This window comes from Pituophis catenifer, unplaced genomic scaffold (genome assembly GCF_029215685.1).
Source record: "Pituophis catenifer annectens isolate HBS135680 unplaced genomic scaffold, rPitCat1.0.hap2 SCAF_2, whole genome shotgun sequence".
In the NCBI taxonomy this organism is placed as follows: Eukaryota; Metazoa; Chordata; class Lepidosauria; order Squamata; family Colubridae; genus Pituophis; species Pituophis catenifer.
The window spans coordinates 142,192,408-142,209,339 of record NW_027256882.1 but is presented as its reverse complement, the minus strand read 5'-3'; the positions used below and the strand labels follow the sequence as shown (position 1 = coordinate 142,209,339).

General features: G+C 41.3%; 1 protein-coding gene across 1 annotated transcript in view; it reads right to left on the bottom strand.

The window, feature by feature from the left end:
- SDK2 (sidekick cell adhesion molecule 2) overlaps positions 1–16,932 on the bottom strand; it is a 443,151-nt gene that overhangs the window by 36,817 nt on the left and 389,402 nt on the right. The window contains exons 25-36 of the mRNA XM_070937707.1: positions 16,427–16,664; positions 15,759–15,874; positions 15,153–15,342; positions 14,490–14,588; positions 14,045–14,239; positions 9,508–9,709; positions 8,649–8,752; positions 7,015–7,085; positions 5,002–5,137; positions 3,884–3,940; positions 2,889–2,990; positions 1,854–1,969 (exon numbers count right to left, since the gene is read on the bottom strand). Of these exons, the coding sequence (XP_070793808.1) occupies positions 1,854–1,969; positions 2,889–2,990; positions 3,884–3,940; positions 5,002–5,137; positions 7,015–7,085; positions 8,649–8,752; positions 9,508–9,709; positions 14,045–14,239; positions 14,490–14,588; positions 15,153–15,342; positions 15,759–15,874; positions 16,427–16,664 (1,626 nt within the window). The remainder of the gene's footprint in view (positions 1–1,853; positions 1,970–2,888; positions 2,991–3,883; positions 3,941–5,001; positions 5,138–7,014; positions 7,086–8,648; positions 8,753–9,507; positions 9,710–14,044; positions 14,240–14,489; positions 14,589–15,152; positions 15,343–15,758; positions 15,875–16,426; positions 16,665–16,932) is intronic.

Genomic DNA, 16,932 nt, shown 5'->3' with positions numbered 1-16,932 from the left:
GTGGTATACATAGTGATCTCCCCACTTATTTTTCTCCACAAAAGCTCTTTGGGGGTTGATTGGACCGAGCAAGAAAATCGAGCAACCGAAAATCACCTAGTGAGCTTCTGTGGTTGAGGGTGGATTAGAATAAGGTCTCCTGTCTTCTACTCTAATATCTTAATTGCTGCACTACATTAATTGTTAATACATAGGCTGCATGTGGCTCCCAATGCCCCATTTCACAGAATCTCAGGATGGAAAGAAACCATTATGTTTGGTGCACAATTCCATATTAAAGAATCCCTGAACATTCCTGTATAAACACATCCAGTGAAGAGAGACCATTACCTCCCATAATAGTTTGTTCTATTATTGACCTGTTTCCTTCAGACTTTTTTTCATAACACTCAACTGTAGACTACTTTCCCATAATTCAAGATTATTACTAAATGTTCTGCTCTCTAGAATGATAGAAACTAGGTCTTGCTCCTCTGTGTGACATCCTTTTAAGTACTTTTAATGTTCTATCTAGCCCAACCCAATTTCCTCAGTTTCTTCGTGTATGTTTCCATCCCCAATCATCTTTGTTGCTCTCCTTTATATTAATTTCATTCATTATTTTTTTTCTCAAAATGAGGCGCTTGGAAATGAGCATATCACTTCAGATGGTTGCACAATTTTGGGTGCCGGAGTACTACACTGGTTATATCAGTGTTCCTCAACCTTGGCCAGTTTAAGGTGTGTGGACTTCAATTCCCAGAATTCTTTGGGTGGTTAGGGTTAGGGTTGGTGCTGGCAGGGGAATTCTAGGAGCTGAAGTCCACATATCTGAAATGGCCAAGGTTAAGAAACACTGTTCAAACCCGTTGTAGTTCCCTAGCATCCAAAATAGTGCAACCAATTTTGATAATATTATGGAGTATTTTTCAGGGTTTGGATTAGGTTTAGAGAATGGAAATAAGAGGGTAACACCACCATGATACTGGAAGAGCTCCTGAGATTGGGCTGTGTTCTTTGAAAATATGCTCTTCCCTATTATTAAAACAAAACAAAAACAGGCAGAATAACATCTGCCTTTAAAAAGAGCAAGAGAGAACTGAAAGATCCTGAAAAATATTTGATTCTAGAAGAGATTTTCAGGTTAATCTATATCAGAAAAAACAAATGATAGTACTGTGTTACCTTAAGGACTAAACAATTAACTTGTTGTCTCCAGGATGCCTGTGTTATTACCAATTACTTTTTTTAATGAATGACCATAGGTAATACTGTAATGATCATTATATTTCCCAATATTTTATTTCACACTGATTTCTATCCACCTGCTCATCACCTATAACTCTGGGTAATTCTACGCAATTCTAATATTCAGCAGACATTAGTCTGTGAAATGTTATGGATTAATGAACATGCTAATTTCCAGTGTGCCATAAAACTTTCTGTGGCGCCATCTAGCCTGACGCTGGACACTAATCTTCATTAATGCAAGCTTTCCTAAAAGATTAGCAATATAGCAACAAAGAAGAATATGCTGTGATGTATTTATATAATCATGGCAGAAGAAACATTCACAGTGGAAGGTCTGTTCCCAATTTGTACCAGGTATAGGATTCTGGCTTCCATCTTTAAACATTTTTCAAGGTGAAATGAGCACCAATCCACCCCCAGGAAATATTGTGTGGTTATCTTGTAGCCTTGAGGGGTCCCTTGTGCTCTCTGAGCTTGGTTGTTTTCTTGCATTGCATTGCAGTGCATTGATGATGTTATCTAGTTTGGGTAATGAAATGTCTGCAAGAAAATAACCAAGCTCAAAGAACGCCGGAGACCCCTTATTTCACCTCTGAGCTACAAATATTCTCCTTTTTTGGTACCTTGTAGCCTTGGATGTCTCCGTTCTGTGTCTCAGGAGGTGGTGGCTCCCAAGTAATGTCGAGTTGGGTAGCTGTGATGCTTTGGATGACTACATTCTGTGGTGCAGCTGTAGGGACTGAAGAAAGCAAAGAGAATGAAAGTCAGGAATGCACTAGACTGAGAAACAAATACATGCCTCAGACAAATAAATGTTTTGTAGGTTTTGGCCATGGACTTGCTCTTCTCGGGATCCAGGCCTGCTGGTGTCTTCCTGGCAGCTTTGTCTTATTGATGAAAGAATGGATCTCTTGTTTATTACTGGTTGATTCTAATAGTTTCCCTAACAGCTGACCCAGGTAGCAATAGCAATGGCACGTAGATTTATATACCGCTTCACAGTGCTTTACAGTCCTCTCTAAGCAGTTTACAGAGTCAGCATATTGCCCCCAACAATCTGGGTCCTCATTTTATCGGCCTCAGAAGGATGAAAAGCTAATCAACCTTGAGCCAGTCAGAATCGAACTCCTGGAGTGAGCAGCAAGTTAGCCTGCAATGCTGTATTCTAACCACTGTTCCCTCACAGCTAACCCTATCCAAAAGCTCTAATCCTACTATGGGACGCGATGGCTCAATGCTAAGACGCTGAGCTTGTCAATCGAAAAGTCGGCAGTTCAGCGGTTTGAATCCCTAGTGCTGCGTAATGGGCTGAGCTCCCGTTACTTGTCCTAGCTTCTGTCAACCTAGCAGTTTGAAAGCACGTAAAAAATGCAAACAGAAAAAATAGGGACCACCTTTGGTGGGAAGGTAACAGCGTTCTGTGTGCCTTTGGTGTTTAGTCAAGCCGGCCACATGATCACGGAGACATCTTTGGACAGCGCTGGCTCTTCGACTTTGAAACGGAGATGAGCATCGCCCCCTAGAGTCAGGAACGACTAGCACATATGTGCGAGGGGAACCTTTACCTTTAATCCTACATACCTTAGATGGGCAGGTAAAAACATGACATGGAGACCCAAAGTAGAAATACTCTTACAACGCATGCTTGCTCAACTTACCAGCCTCACCGACAAAGACCTCTTGGGGGGAACTGGTGGGCCCTTCACCCACAGCATTGTAGACACTCATGCGAATCTCATAGCGACGGTGTTTGTTCAGATCTGCAAAGGTGGAGAAAATCAGTGATCATTTAGGAGCAGGGTGGAGAGCTCATTTGAGCTGCCTCCATAGTAGCAGCACATACTTTCTGGTTAGCCTCCTCTCATTTTCCTCCCACTATTCCTTGCTTGAGAACCTGGCTACGGTGGCGTGTCCTACTTTCTGTCCAATTTCTTTAGACTGGAAAATAGAGGCAGTATATTGTTTCTGACTAAAAAAAACAAGCAGTCACCAAACAAAGCAAGAACAGGATCTCTGGTTTATTGCATGGTTTCTAATATGGTTTCTAACTTTAAAGGAAAAAAAAGGTCTCAATTGAGCTGTGAGTAAAAGTGCTGTTTTAAACAATGAGAATAGAACTTAAATTGTTCAAGGTCGCTTCCTATCACCTCCATTCATTTCCACGATTCCTGGACCTCATTTCCTCATCTCTTTTTTCAATACCCCAAAGAGGAGGTTGCTCTCCTTTCTATTATTTCTCTATTTCATCCTACTGCAATTATGAAACAGCACGAATGTGAAACAGAAATCCACTTTCCTGGATATGCTACTATAAACTATTGATCAGTGTGAGCTACATTTGTTCTGTTACTTGAAAGGAGTTCTCAAAATGGGTTCGGTTATGGTTATTTCTTGTAGTATACTCAAGAAAAACCTGCAGAAATTACCCTTCCTAATGTTTGGATTTGGTAAGAGAGGGATAATAGAGTTAATTGTAAACCACACCTACTACCAGTACCCTAGTGTATGGCATCTTTTCTTCCAGACATGCTGACTGCAATCTGAATCATCCCTAGCAATCCTATTGTGAGCAAGAAGGGGTTGCTTCACGCAGACGAGACCAGAGACACAAGCAGAGATAGAAGTACCGGCTAAAGAGGGAGCTCCCACTTACTGTCCAGCTCGTATTGGGTCAGGGAGGCCTCGCTCAGGTTCTGCATGGCGTATGTTGCTGTGGGATGGCAGGTGGTCAGAAGGGAAAAGCAGTGCAAGGTTAGCTACATGGAAAGAAACATCTGGACAACACAAGCTAAACAAAGCAACATCATTATTGTGAGAAAGGAAGCAGCTTAGGGAGAAATTCCCAGTCCAAGCAAAGGATGTTAAGGGGTCTTTTGAGCGGAGGGGGGAGAGGGGGAGGGAGGGAGGGAAAGATGATAAATAACTAGAAAGGGAAGGACAATAAAGTTTCAAAGGACAAACAAAATTTCTCAACATCTATTATAGGCATTAGAATAGATTGGATATACACGTCCCATCATTCACTATTCCATAAAGGCCTCTTCTGGCAACCAAGTCCTTGAGCTGCTAAGGACTGACACACTGACACAAAGCTTGCAACACCAAGAGGACCAAATACAGCAGTGCTCTGATGCAACAAAAGGCCCTAAACAGCTGCTCCAGATATTCTCTTTAGGGGAAGTTTTTATGTTGGATGTTTCTGCTTGTGCATTTTTGTAAATTTATAATAGAGGGCCTGGCTATATTTTCATTAGTAAGTCACTGGAGTGATTGATCTGTAATGTCTTGCAGTTTTTTTACACAGCTGTTTTATTAACCAGTATGATACCTACATGATTACATACTGCATGTGAACCTGGGGAAATAGGTTTCCCAAGTAGTATTTTATGATATATTTTAAGATTTCTTGAAAAAAAAAAAGATTATTGGATTAGAAAAAGGAATCCTGGACAGTGCTGCTTTGTAATTTTGATGCATATACTGGCTTTTTCCTGGAGTTAGTATTTTCAGCACAAAGCTCAATCATGTATTGCTCTAGAACAGTTTCTGGATTTACTAGCATTGGAGGAGTTGTACTGTACTGAATAGAAGCCATATCATTGTAGGAAGCATTTTGTGCAATCCTTAGGACCAGGTTTTATGAACAGCTTGCTTGGGGATGATATTGCAAACTCATTTAAAGGAAATCAGTACAGCAGCAGTACAGAGATTTGGTGAATGAACTACATTCTGATTGTCCTTAATTCATACATTCCCCCTTTGCAGACTTACGGGTCAACTCTGTCCATCTGGCATTGGGACTGCCCACGCTACGGGCAATAAAGCCTCGTACTCCTTCATATGGCAGCTCCCGATATCGGATGCGGAAGCCTAGCAAAATGCCATTGATTTTGTCCTCAGATGGGGCCTGTATAAGAAGACACAGTGAATGCAAAAGTGACTCCTGGCAGCACAGAGTAATCACCGCAGTATCTCCAAATGTGACAATTCTGGGGGATGCTTTTGTACTTTCACGCAGTCCCTGCTAGCAGGATGGAATCTAGCAATATAGGCAGAAGATGCCTCAAAAAGGATTAATGGGTTGAAATAATGTCACTATCCATTTCAGATCCCTCCAGTTTTTTCCTGATCTCAAATCTACATTCCACAAGTTGTTTTTCATAATTCCACTCTAAATGTCTTTATGTTACTGGTTCCCTGCTTCCTACCACTGTATCCATGCCAATTATATGTCAGCTGTATGTCTCAGCCCGTGGTGAGTTAAGTGATACCATGTCCTCCGTCTCGCAGTGCCGGGAGGCTGTTAGGGGTTGGGAAGCAATGAGTTGAAATTAAACCCTGGCAAGACTGAGTAGCTCTGGGTTTGGGGTTCGTTGGCTCAGGGAGAAGTGCCATCTTTGGTCTTGGATGGGGTGGCACTACCCCAAACAGACCCTGTGTGTAATCTGGGGGTTCTCACAACTCCTGCTTGAAGAGCATGCGATGGTCGCAGACAGGAGGGCCTTTGCGCAACTGCGAGTTGTGCACCAGTTACGCCCTTTCCTGGACCGGCAATCCCTACTCACAGTCACTCATGCCTTAGTCAGTTCTCGTCTTGACTATTGCAACATGCTCTACATAGGGCTGCCCTTGAAGGGCATCTGGAAGCTCCAGTTGGTGCAAAATGCAGTGGCCCGCACAATTTTGTGCAGACCTCGGTGTGCACATATATCACCTCTTCTGCAGGAGCTGCATTGGCTGCCGATTTGCTTCCGGGTGCAATTCAAGGTGCTGGTTGTCACCTTTAAAGCCCTTCATGGCTTGGGACCAGATTATCTGAGGGACCATCTCTTGCCGGTCACATCTACCTGACCCATTAGAGCAGGGAGTCAGGGAATGCTGCGGGTCCCATCCCCGAGGGAGATACAACTGGTGGGACCCAGAAGAAGGGCCTTCTCCATGGTGGCTCCCTCTCTCTGGAACATCGTTCCCCCAGAGATTAGAATGGCCTCCACTCTAATTCTCTTCCTGAAGGTGCTGAAGACCTGGTTCTATCAGCAGGCCTGGGGAATCCAGAGCAGGATGGAGCCCATTAAATGGCTTATGTGATCGGCTGTCGCTGGGGTGGGAGGTGGGGGTCAGGGGTGATTTTATTACATGAATTTATTTGATTTTTTATGAGTTTTACTGTTTTTTAAATGTGGTTTTTTATATTCTGTAAGCCGCCTTGAGTCACCATGGGCAAATAGGCGGCAATATAAATCTAATAAATAAATAAATAATTAGAATTAGAATTAGAATTTTTTATTGGCCAAGTGTGATTGGACACACAAGGAATTTGTCTTGGTGCATAGGCTCTCAGTGTACATAAAAGTGTACATATATAAACAAGCTAGTATTCTCTATACACCACAAAGAGGATTGTCTTTTCCTATCAATCCTGGGGCACAAGATCCATTTATGGTGTCCTGTGTTTTAATAGCAAAATCAACTACCCTACTGTGAACTTTTTTTTGTATTAGTTATCGGCTTGAATAATAAAGTTAGGTGCAAGTAAATGAGGAACTATTATTCTGCTTATTCAAAATAAATTGCAGTCCTGATATCTTTGTTCAGATTTATTTGCATAAGGCTGCATAACTGGAACTTCTGGAAAACAAGTTTAGAGCACTGTACCAAAGATCGTACAGCATAGTATAAGAAAAAAAAAAACACATTTCTTTAAAATGTGGGAATCCTTGAACATTCTGATTCTTTTATTCAGAGTTAAAATGGGGAAATGAATGAAAGAATAGATGACTCTACCTGCCAGCGGATCAACACAGATGTGGTGGTGTGTGGTGTCACTGACAAAATGGTGGGAGCTTCGTCTGGGGCTGAGGAAAAGAAAAATTACAGTTCAAATACTCAAACTTATTTTTTATGATTTAAAAAATAGCACCAGGAAATGCAAGCTATGAAGTCATCATCTTTCACAGAAGTTTAAATGACAATGTTGTGGCCCGCCAGCGGCCAGTGGAGCTGGCGGCAGACTCGGCCAGTGAGTAAATTGGGGAGGAACATGGGCCAGTCCTGGAATCTGGGGAAGGCTCTGATGAGTGCTCCGCGTCAGAGGCAGAGATGGGGCCAAGGCCGTCTGACAGTTATCGGCTACCTTCGGAGTTGAAGATAAGTGGGGCAAAAGAACAGCTGGAGCCTGTTCCCAATGAGTGCATGCGCAGAGCTGTCAGGAGAAGGGAACAATTAAGGAACCGAAGTTGACTCGGGAGTAAAGGCACAAGGGGATGCTGAATGGGCCCTCCCATAAGAAATAAATAGGAGCAAAAGGGAAGTGGTGTTTGCAGGAGACAATTAGTTCGTTTATTAGTTTAAAGATTTGCTTATCTGAGTTGGTGCCTCACAGAGACTCCTTGCCAAATATTTCCTTGTCCAGCATTGCGCCTGGAAGCTATCGGCCTGGCAACTTTCCAAGGACTGATAAGGTCTGTGGTTGCAATTCACCCTTGAAAGACTGTTTGCTGGGAGTTTGCTGGATGTGAATGCTAGGAATTCACATTAGCTAAATAAAAAGAGGTTTTGTCGGGGCAAGGAGTCTGTTTCGTGATTTTGTGAAGCCTAGGTCAGAACAGATAACTTTTTTTTTTTGAGATGAGCGGGAGTACAATTTCCTTCCAGATTGGAGGATACCATGATCCTAAAACAAGATGATTTGCTGGTGCAATACTTCACTAATCTGCAGTAATGGATCCACTTGTAACAGGTTTATCTTGGCTTTTGTTTTTTAACAGCCTCATCTACTGTATCCCTCTTTTAATTTGTTAAGGAGCCCTCCTTTCTTCTGCTTATCATTCTTTTCATTAGTTTCTTTATAGATTTTACTCCATTATATTTTCTATTTTCAGTTTCTATTATAACTCTATTGCTTGTTTTCATTGTGCCTAACACTATTGTCTCAACTGAGTCCCAGCTGTATCAAACTGCTCAGTTTGTCACAGCAGAAAGTTTGCCTCACACAATAGCCAGCTTTATCTATGGCTCCTTCTTTTGTAATCTAACACAAACAAGGCCATTACCAATAAAACATAAGACATAAATCTACAACAAGGAAAAGATAGCAGCGGATCTGAATAGGGGTTTGATGCGATATGGGTTATACAAGTGGGAAACCAGATAGTAGAAAAGGAACAACCCCCTCCCCCTTTCTTTATTCTTTCTTAGACCTGATTTTGTTTTGTTTCTTTTGTCTAGTTGTAGAGCTAGTACATTTTGAAGATGAGATCTTTTCAGACAGCCTAGGCGAAAAATAATCAGGGTTCCCAGGAATGCAACAATGCCCTCACTGAATTCATATTACCCTTTTACATCTCTCTTCTCAAGATCGGAGGAAAAAAGGTTTTACATTGGGTAGTAATAATTCATAACCTTGCGTGCTTGCATACCAGCTTGTAGTGTGGTGAGTGATTCTGACTCTTCGCTGTATTCACTGTCACCGATGTCATTGGTTGCCTTGACACGGAATTTGTAGGTGGTGAACGGCTTCAATCTGCAAACAGAATGCAGGATTATCTGGTTTGGTTTTGGAAGAAAAAATTCCCACTTGTGTTTGCTGTCTTCTGCCTTCGAAGACCTACATTCTAACTTTGTTTTTTTTGTTCCAAGACCAGCAAATTCTTCCTAAGGTCTTTGGAAAAGCATTCTGGATGTAACTGTGGGATTCAACATGCCTAGTCTTGTTTCCAGATTTAAGAGTAAATTAGGAAAATTGAGTTCAGACTGGGAGGCCACCCTTTAAATGGGGTCCTTGACTTATGACCAGTTAGGATCAGAATTTCTGTTGCTAAGCAAGGTAATTAAGTGAGTCCCACCTGATTTTTATGACCTTTTTGGCCACAGTTGTTAAGCAAATCACTGCCATTTTTAAGTGAATCAAATGGTTGTTAAGCAAATCCGGCTTCCCCAATTGACTTTGTTTGTCGGATGCTGGCTGGTGAAGGTCGCAAGCGGCAATCCCATGATTCTGTGACACTGCAGTCATGCTGGTTGCCAAGTGCTTGAATTCTGATCACGTGACCACGGAGATGCTGAGACAGTTGTAAGTGTGAGGACCAGTCATATAAGTCACTTTTTTCAGTGCCATTGTGAATTTGAACGGTTGTTGAACAAATGGTTGTCAGTCAAGAATTACCTGTACACAGTCTTAGATTAACTAGCTACCAACAGTCTGACAAATTGGAACACTGAACAACTGTTTCCCTTTCTAAATAAATGTCTCTTGCATCGCATCAGTTCCTGCCTCACCTGCTCACAATGAAGGATGTGGTGTTGTGCTTCACCGACGCAGAATGCAGCATCCATTTCCCATCAGGGAGTTCCCGTGTTTGCACAGTATAGTATCGGACAGGTGAGAGCCCATCGCTGCCTGGCTCCCACGACAACAGCACATTCCTGGCCTTGACATCTTCCTGCAACACAATGGGCTTGCTGGGTGGTTGGGGACGGTCTGGGAGATAAGACAGAGACAGATCACTGAAAGCTGTTTTTTTATGGGATGAAAAAGAGACATGGCAATGAGAGGGGTAGGCCAGAGATTATTTTCAGGTTGGTACAATGCGCACAGGAATCCTGACCCTTTATTAATCTAAATATGTATTTTTTTCCTTCTGTACTCCATCTCAAACATTATCTAATTGGTTTTTTTTTTATTAAAGAGTTTTACAAAAATTTTTACAAATATTTCCTCATCCCCCTCCCTTCCTTACCCTCCCCCCCATCCCCACCCCCGAACTTCCTGGAACAAAATACAGGGTATAACAATTAACAATCATATACTAAACTAGGCTAGCTATCTATGGATTCCTATCCCCCCTTCACACTTTAACTCCCCTTTTGCTTAACTAAATATGAATACTCTTAATTTTTCTATTCATTCATAAGCTATTTGATACTTTTTAGTCCAATATTTGCTTTGAATATAATCAATCCATCTTCTCCATTTCGATATATATCTTTCTTGTGAATAGTCTTTCAAATATGCTGAAATTTTTGCCATTTCTGCTAAATTCGCTACTTTTAGTGTCCATTCTTCAATAGTAGGCAAATCTTCCAATATTGCGCCACCAAAAGTCTAGCTGCAGTTATTAAATTTAAAATCAATTTAGTCTCTATAACCGTACAATTTGTAATTATACCCAACAAAAACAACTGTGGAGTGAACCTTATCTTCTTTTAAAAAATCCACCATATTTTTATCCAGAATGCTTTAACTTTTTTACAAGTCCACCATATGTGATAATAGGTGGCATTATCACAATCACATCTCCAACACTTAGATTGCAAATTCGGATACATACAGGCTAGCTTTTTGGGATCTAAATGCCATCTATAAAACATTTTATAAAAATTTTCTCTTAAGTTTTGCGCTTCCGTAAATTTCACATTTCTAACCCATATTTTTTCCCAAGTTTCCATCATTATTGGTTCCTGAATATTTTGTGCCCATTTTATCATACAATCCTTAACTAATTCCGTTTCTGAATCTATTTCTATCAATATATTATATACTCTTTTTATATGCATTTGGCTTTGATCTCTAATTTGTTTTACCAAATTTTCCTCGTTCTGCATGATACCAATTCTCTGATCTTCTTTCCATCTAGCTTGCAGCTGTCCATACTGAAACCAAGTTTGAATTATCCTTTCTTCTTTTAATGCATTTAAGGACTTTAACTGCAATATACCCCCTTCCATTTTAAGAAGCTCTTTATAGATAATCACCTCTTGCTTTTGCTCTACACTTATATTCTCTATCGCATGTCTGGGTATTGCCCATATAGGTATCTTGTAATTTAACTTATATTGATACTTTTTCCAAACCCGTAACAAGGCATTCCTTAGTATATGGCTTTTAAAGCCATATCCACCTTCTTATCATATAATAAATAAGCATGCCAGCCATATAACAAATCATATCCTTCAATATTCAATATTCTTTCTTCTGTTGAATTAATCCAGTCACTGATTATTGATAGGACCGCTGCTTCATAGTATAATCTTAAATTAGGCATTTTAAGACCTCCTCTTTCACGTATATCTTGCATTATTTTTAATTTTATTCTCGGTCTTCTCCCTGCCCAAACAAAATTATTAATACCCTTCTGCCATTCCCTCAAATTTACATGTAGACAGAGACAGATCACTGGAAGCTGGTTTTTTATAGGATGAAAAAGAGACATGGCAATGAGAGGGAAAGGCCGGAGATTATTTTCAGGTTGGTACAATGCGCACAGGAATCCTGACCCTTTATTAATCTAAATATGTTTTTTTTTTTCCTTCTGTACTCCATCTCAAACATTATCTAATTGGTTTTGATGTCTAGTATATTCATTGGTTTCCTACAAACCCTAGTTTTCCATTTTAAAATGTTGCTTCTGTGCGATCAGATGGTTCGTTCATTCATACAGTTTATAGTGATGCTTCCAACACCCACAATTTTTTTTTTTTAAAAAAAAGCACAGTATATTAACTCTATGAAAATAGTTGGGTCTGGATGACTATTCTGAAAGCAGAACATAGTTGACAAGGTTTGAGGATTAATAAATGAAAGGCACGGAGTAATACAGGTAGTCCTTGACTTATGACCACAATTCAGCCCAAAATTTCCATCACTAAGCAAGATAGTTGTTAAATGAATTTTGACCCATTTTACGACCTTTCTTGCCACAATTGTTAAGTGAATCATTGCAATTGTTAAGTGAATCACTGCAGTTGTTAAGTAGTAACATGGTTAAGTGAACCTGGCTTCCCCATTGACTTTGCTTGTCAGAAGGTTGCAAAAAGTGATCACATGATCCCAGGACACTGCAACCGTCATAAATACATGCCAGTTGCCAAGTGGATAAATTTTGATCATGTGACCATGGGGATGGTGTCATAAGTGTCATAACGGTCATAAATGTGAAAACTGGTTTAAAGTCACTTTTTTTTCAATGCCATTCTAACTTCAAATGGTGACTAAATGAATTGTTGTAAGTTGAGGACTATCTAACAATGTGGATGGTTTTTTTAAAAAAAAATCATACTGAGTTTCACAAAGAATCTTTTGCTTATAAGGTACAACAGAGTTCATTCAACTGCTTAAGTAAGAAGGATGAGAAAATATTAACAAAATTAATGTGGAGAAATGGCGATCAGTTCAATCATCATTAACTATACTACAGGCCTATTAAATGAATGCCTTTGATATATGGCCATTGATATTCTATAAAGCTTTTACTCCTACTACAATTCTTAAAAGATGAGCACCTGGGGCATATTTTTCCTGGAGTCTGAAAGAAAATGAGTTTTCCTTGAAACAGGCTTATTATTAGTAGAAAGACTGATGGGTTTTCAACAATAATTGATAATTTATTGCACGATGCAGTTGTCTGCAACTGCCTTAATAAGAATCTGATTTGTAATATACAAATTACCCATTCATATTTTTTATCATCTGCTTAATGGATTGTTATCAGTGCTGAACCCAGAGAATTTTGGTTTGCTCCCTTGTGGAATACTAACATTTGCTTGCATCTGCTACTTAAGAGACAACCATTCACATAGATCTCCCGAAGGCTAACCTTCTAATTTGTCAGGAAATCCTTAAAAGCAGAAACATTTTGCAGAATTAAATTGAAGGCTTAAAGCCCAATTGGACATCAGTCTTGACTTATTGAAGATAACCTCCAAAGGCTGAAATTTTAAAGTGAGGGGAAAATGAAATATTGCTTCTTTCTCTCTTTTCATCTTGAGCTATGCCTTCCCTCCTTCCTTGAGGTATTTATCTGTTCAACAGCACCTCCATTTTCTCAAGGTGTCCTCCATGCCCTGAAATGGAAGTTATACATATTGGTAGCTCTTCTCTCTTTGAAGAAAATGAATAGTGATTTGAGAAAGTCACTATTGGAGTGGTATGAGAAAAGGAAATGTTGAGTACAAAACTGACTGAAAATGACTAATTGCAATACCAGTTTGCTACTCAGACATACACTGCCTTAAGATAATTTTTAATATAGTCCTTGTGAGACTAGGCAGAGGCTACCACACCTGAAGATTTAAAAAAGCATGTAAGCAGGGCGGATAAAAGCTAGGAATCTTCTTTGAAAGTTCCCTTCAAGAGATAGATAAGAAGGAACCAGGTTGTTAAGGAAACAAAGGGGGGAAAAAGTCACCCAAACCAGACAAAAGAAGTTGGGCCTGAGCACATGTGAAAACCTTCCCCAAGAACCTTCAACAGCTACCAAACTTATTCAATAAGGCAAGAATAGCTGCCAATCTTGTGAATCAACAAAGCAAGGACTTTTGGAGACAAAAGGGGCCCTGAAGCCTGCCCACTCTTTGAGTCTTCTTTGAATCCAGACTTGGCAGCTTTTGTCCCTCTGACTAGTAACTGACAGCCTAATTGAGAAGGATGCTCAGTTCGTGTGTGTGTGTGTGTGTGTGTGTGTGTGTGTGTGTGTGTGTGTGAGAGAGAGAGAGAGAGAGAGACAGTGACATAGAGACAGACCACAAATGTACATTGTGAGCAATAAAGTTTTGCTGTTACTTTAAATTCACTGGTTCTCCATGTATTCCAAAGAACTGGTTGTGCCTCGGTGTTGTTCTGAAAGTGATTTGAGTGTGACTGTTAACCAGGGCTGTGAGTGTGTTGAGTGAATGACCATACATCAAACCTGGGAGTGCACCTTTAATATTTTTATGGGGTTAATATCCTTAGGAACAAAAATAGACTCACTGCGAAGACATGCCTAATTTTTCTCCCAATGCAATTCTGGATTGTCTTATGTCCCACCCTAATTACCTCTTTTTTCCGTAGTGACTACTAAGGCCTCTGCAGCTTCACCCCAGCCCTTTCGGGTCTGCGCTGTGATACGGAAGAGATAGGTAGACTCAGGTCTGAGGTTGGTAGCAGTGAACTGGCGGGCGCTGGGGCTGAGGACTTCTACGTTGGCTGAATTGGCAGTTGTAGTGTTGAGGCGGTGAGTGATCTGATATGCTGCAACAGAGTCAGAATAGGACTGGGTAAGAAAAGGTTTGGCAAAAAGGGATACTGCCCCATAGAGCTATCTTTGGGGCAGCTGAAGAAATAGTTTTTCCAGTGGAAGTAGACTGCAGTCATGGGAGTAATCACAGTCTGGTCCAGAGGTTTTACCCCGCCACAATTTTTCTGTGGCCCTGTTTGCTCTTCAGAAAGACAAATGGGAGAAGCTCAAAAACTTGGCTCACTCTGAATTACTGTGTCTTACCTAGAATGATACCATTGGGAGCAGCAGGAGGCTGCCAGATTAGCCGTACAGAAGTTATTCTCACTTCAGGGAAGAGAATGCCCACCGGTGGCCCCGGCACTGGAATACATCAAGGATAAAGGATGATTAGGTTGAATGATATATGTTTATTTATTCATACAGGGAGTGACTGGAATGCACATACAAACACAGATATACGCAATCAATGCTACCAGATACTAAAATCAGTATTGTTTTTTTAGGGGACCACAACACAAGGTGTGGGCACGGGGAGTTGCTTATAAGGCAGGATCAAGTGTTTATAACGGCAGTGACAATGCACTGGACAGAAGTCCAAGCTCCCTGCCAGCAAATATTGGGTTCAAGTATCTCAACAAGCTAGGTGAGATGGAACCCAGTTAATATTACAAGGATGTGGAATGAAGTTCATGGAGGACATGCAGAGAGGTGAAGGAACATTGTACTCTTCGGCAGATCACTGAGAAATGCACGAAGGATGCAAAAGGAAGTTCATTGTATGTTTAATAATTTAGAGAAAGGGTATGATTAGGGCTTGAATTATTGAACATTCTAAATGAAGATGGTGTTGATGTTTGGTTGCTAATCTTTTTTTTTTTTTGAAAGTAAGTATAGCTAAGAGACAGAGAATTATGGGACACTTACCATCATCCAGTGTGCGCTCAAGTATAGGTGGATTGCTGGGCACACCATCACCAATGCGGGTGAAAGCAAGCACCCGGATCTCATAAAGGACATATTTTCCCAAACCTATGAGCTGGGCACTCCGAGAAGCATTGCCTTCCACTAACCAGAACTGGGCCCTGGAATCTGAATCCTTTTCCTTATACATGATCTAGAAGAGAAGATGCACCGATGATAAAAAATAAAGGCAAACAGTCTCCTTTCCCCCACTGATAATCAGGGGACTATTATTAACTGGCATCCGTTCCTGTAAAGTGGATAGGATGAGTGCCCTGGATAAGGATAAGGCATGGCATGAAAACAGGATTTGAAGGAGGGAAAATGAGGAGGGGGAAAGAAAGAAGGCCATTTTATGGGAACACAATAATTAAAAGACTGAACAAAATGTTCACTAAGGAACCTTCTACAATGATAGGTTCTACAAGCAGAGATTCAGGCTCAAGCTGGAAGAAAGAGTAAGATTAGGTGTGGAGGAAATGATGCTTCAGGTCAGGTCTTGGAAGTATGGCACAAGAGAAAGCAATAGGAAAGGACTGCCAAATCAACATCTGTATTTTTAATACTCACCTTGTAGCCTAGGATAAATCCATTTCGATCCGCTTCAGGGATGTCATTCCACCGCACTAGCATAGAGGTAGAAGTGGTAGCTAGTGCTGAAATATTGGTGGGTCCAGACGAAGGCACTGCATACACAAAAAACACAGACAAGAATACACATTGCTACATTGTCCAGAACCTCACATGTTAAATTCCAAGCAGACAGTGATAAGCCTATCAGCAGGGGTAAGCTGCTGGGGGTTCGCAGGGGTTCAGGAGAACTTCCAGCTAAGATTCTGTGCAGTTTGGAGAACCCCCAAATCCTGCTCCTGGCTTACCGTGCCCACCCCACCCCTCCTAGGAGTCCCCATGTGACCCATTTTGGATGCAGGGCGCATGCGGAAGCTCGGGGAGTGCGAAAAAAGGGGCCTACCAGAAGCTTGGGAAGGGCTTGCTCCCCAGGCTCTAGAGGGCCTCCAGAGCCTGGGGAGGCCGTTTTCGCCCTCCCAGAGGCTTGAAAGCTTCCGGAGCCTGGGAAAGGCAAAAATGCCCCCCTACCATGGTGCAGGAGGCTGATTAGGCCACATCCACCATGACCACGCCCACCCAGCAACCGGACAAAGAACCCCTTGCTAAAATTTTTGAAGTCCACCCCTGCCTATCAGATTGTCTTAAACAGCTGGAGTGGAAAAGAATACCTGACTCCCGGGTTCGCCCCACCACAGTCTGACTCCATGGCCCAGGCCCAACAGCATTGAAGGCCTGCACCTGTATACGGTATTCGGTCCATTCCTCCAGGTCCTCAATGGTGAACTCGCGCTCCACACGGTCATGGATGGTGTTGGTCAGGGTGTGGCTGCGCCCATCAAGACGTGAGTAGCGCAATCGGTAGCCCACCGACTCAGGGCTGCCATTGTATTCACTCTCTGGCAGTGGCTGAGAAAAGAGATGGCCCATTACTATTGGCCGGCATTTTATTCTTCTCTAGAATGGCTGCATCAAACAGGGTAACATCTGTCCTACTCAACTGAAGTGCTCCTAGCCTTTGTAAAACAGGTACAGTTTCAAAGGCTACCTAAGAGACTGACTTTTATGTACAAATGGCCAAATTTCATTATTTAAAATTACCTTGTAATTTTCTTCAATTGAAATGATAAATACAGAAAATGGGCTCCCAGCCATTTTTTTTCATAAAAAAAAAAAA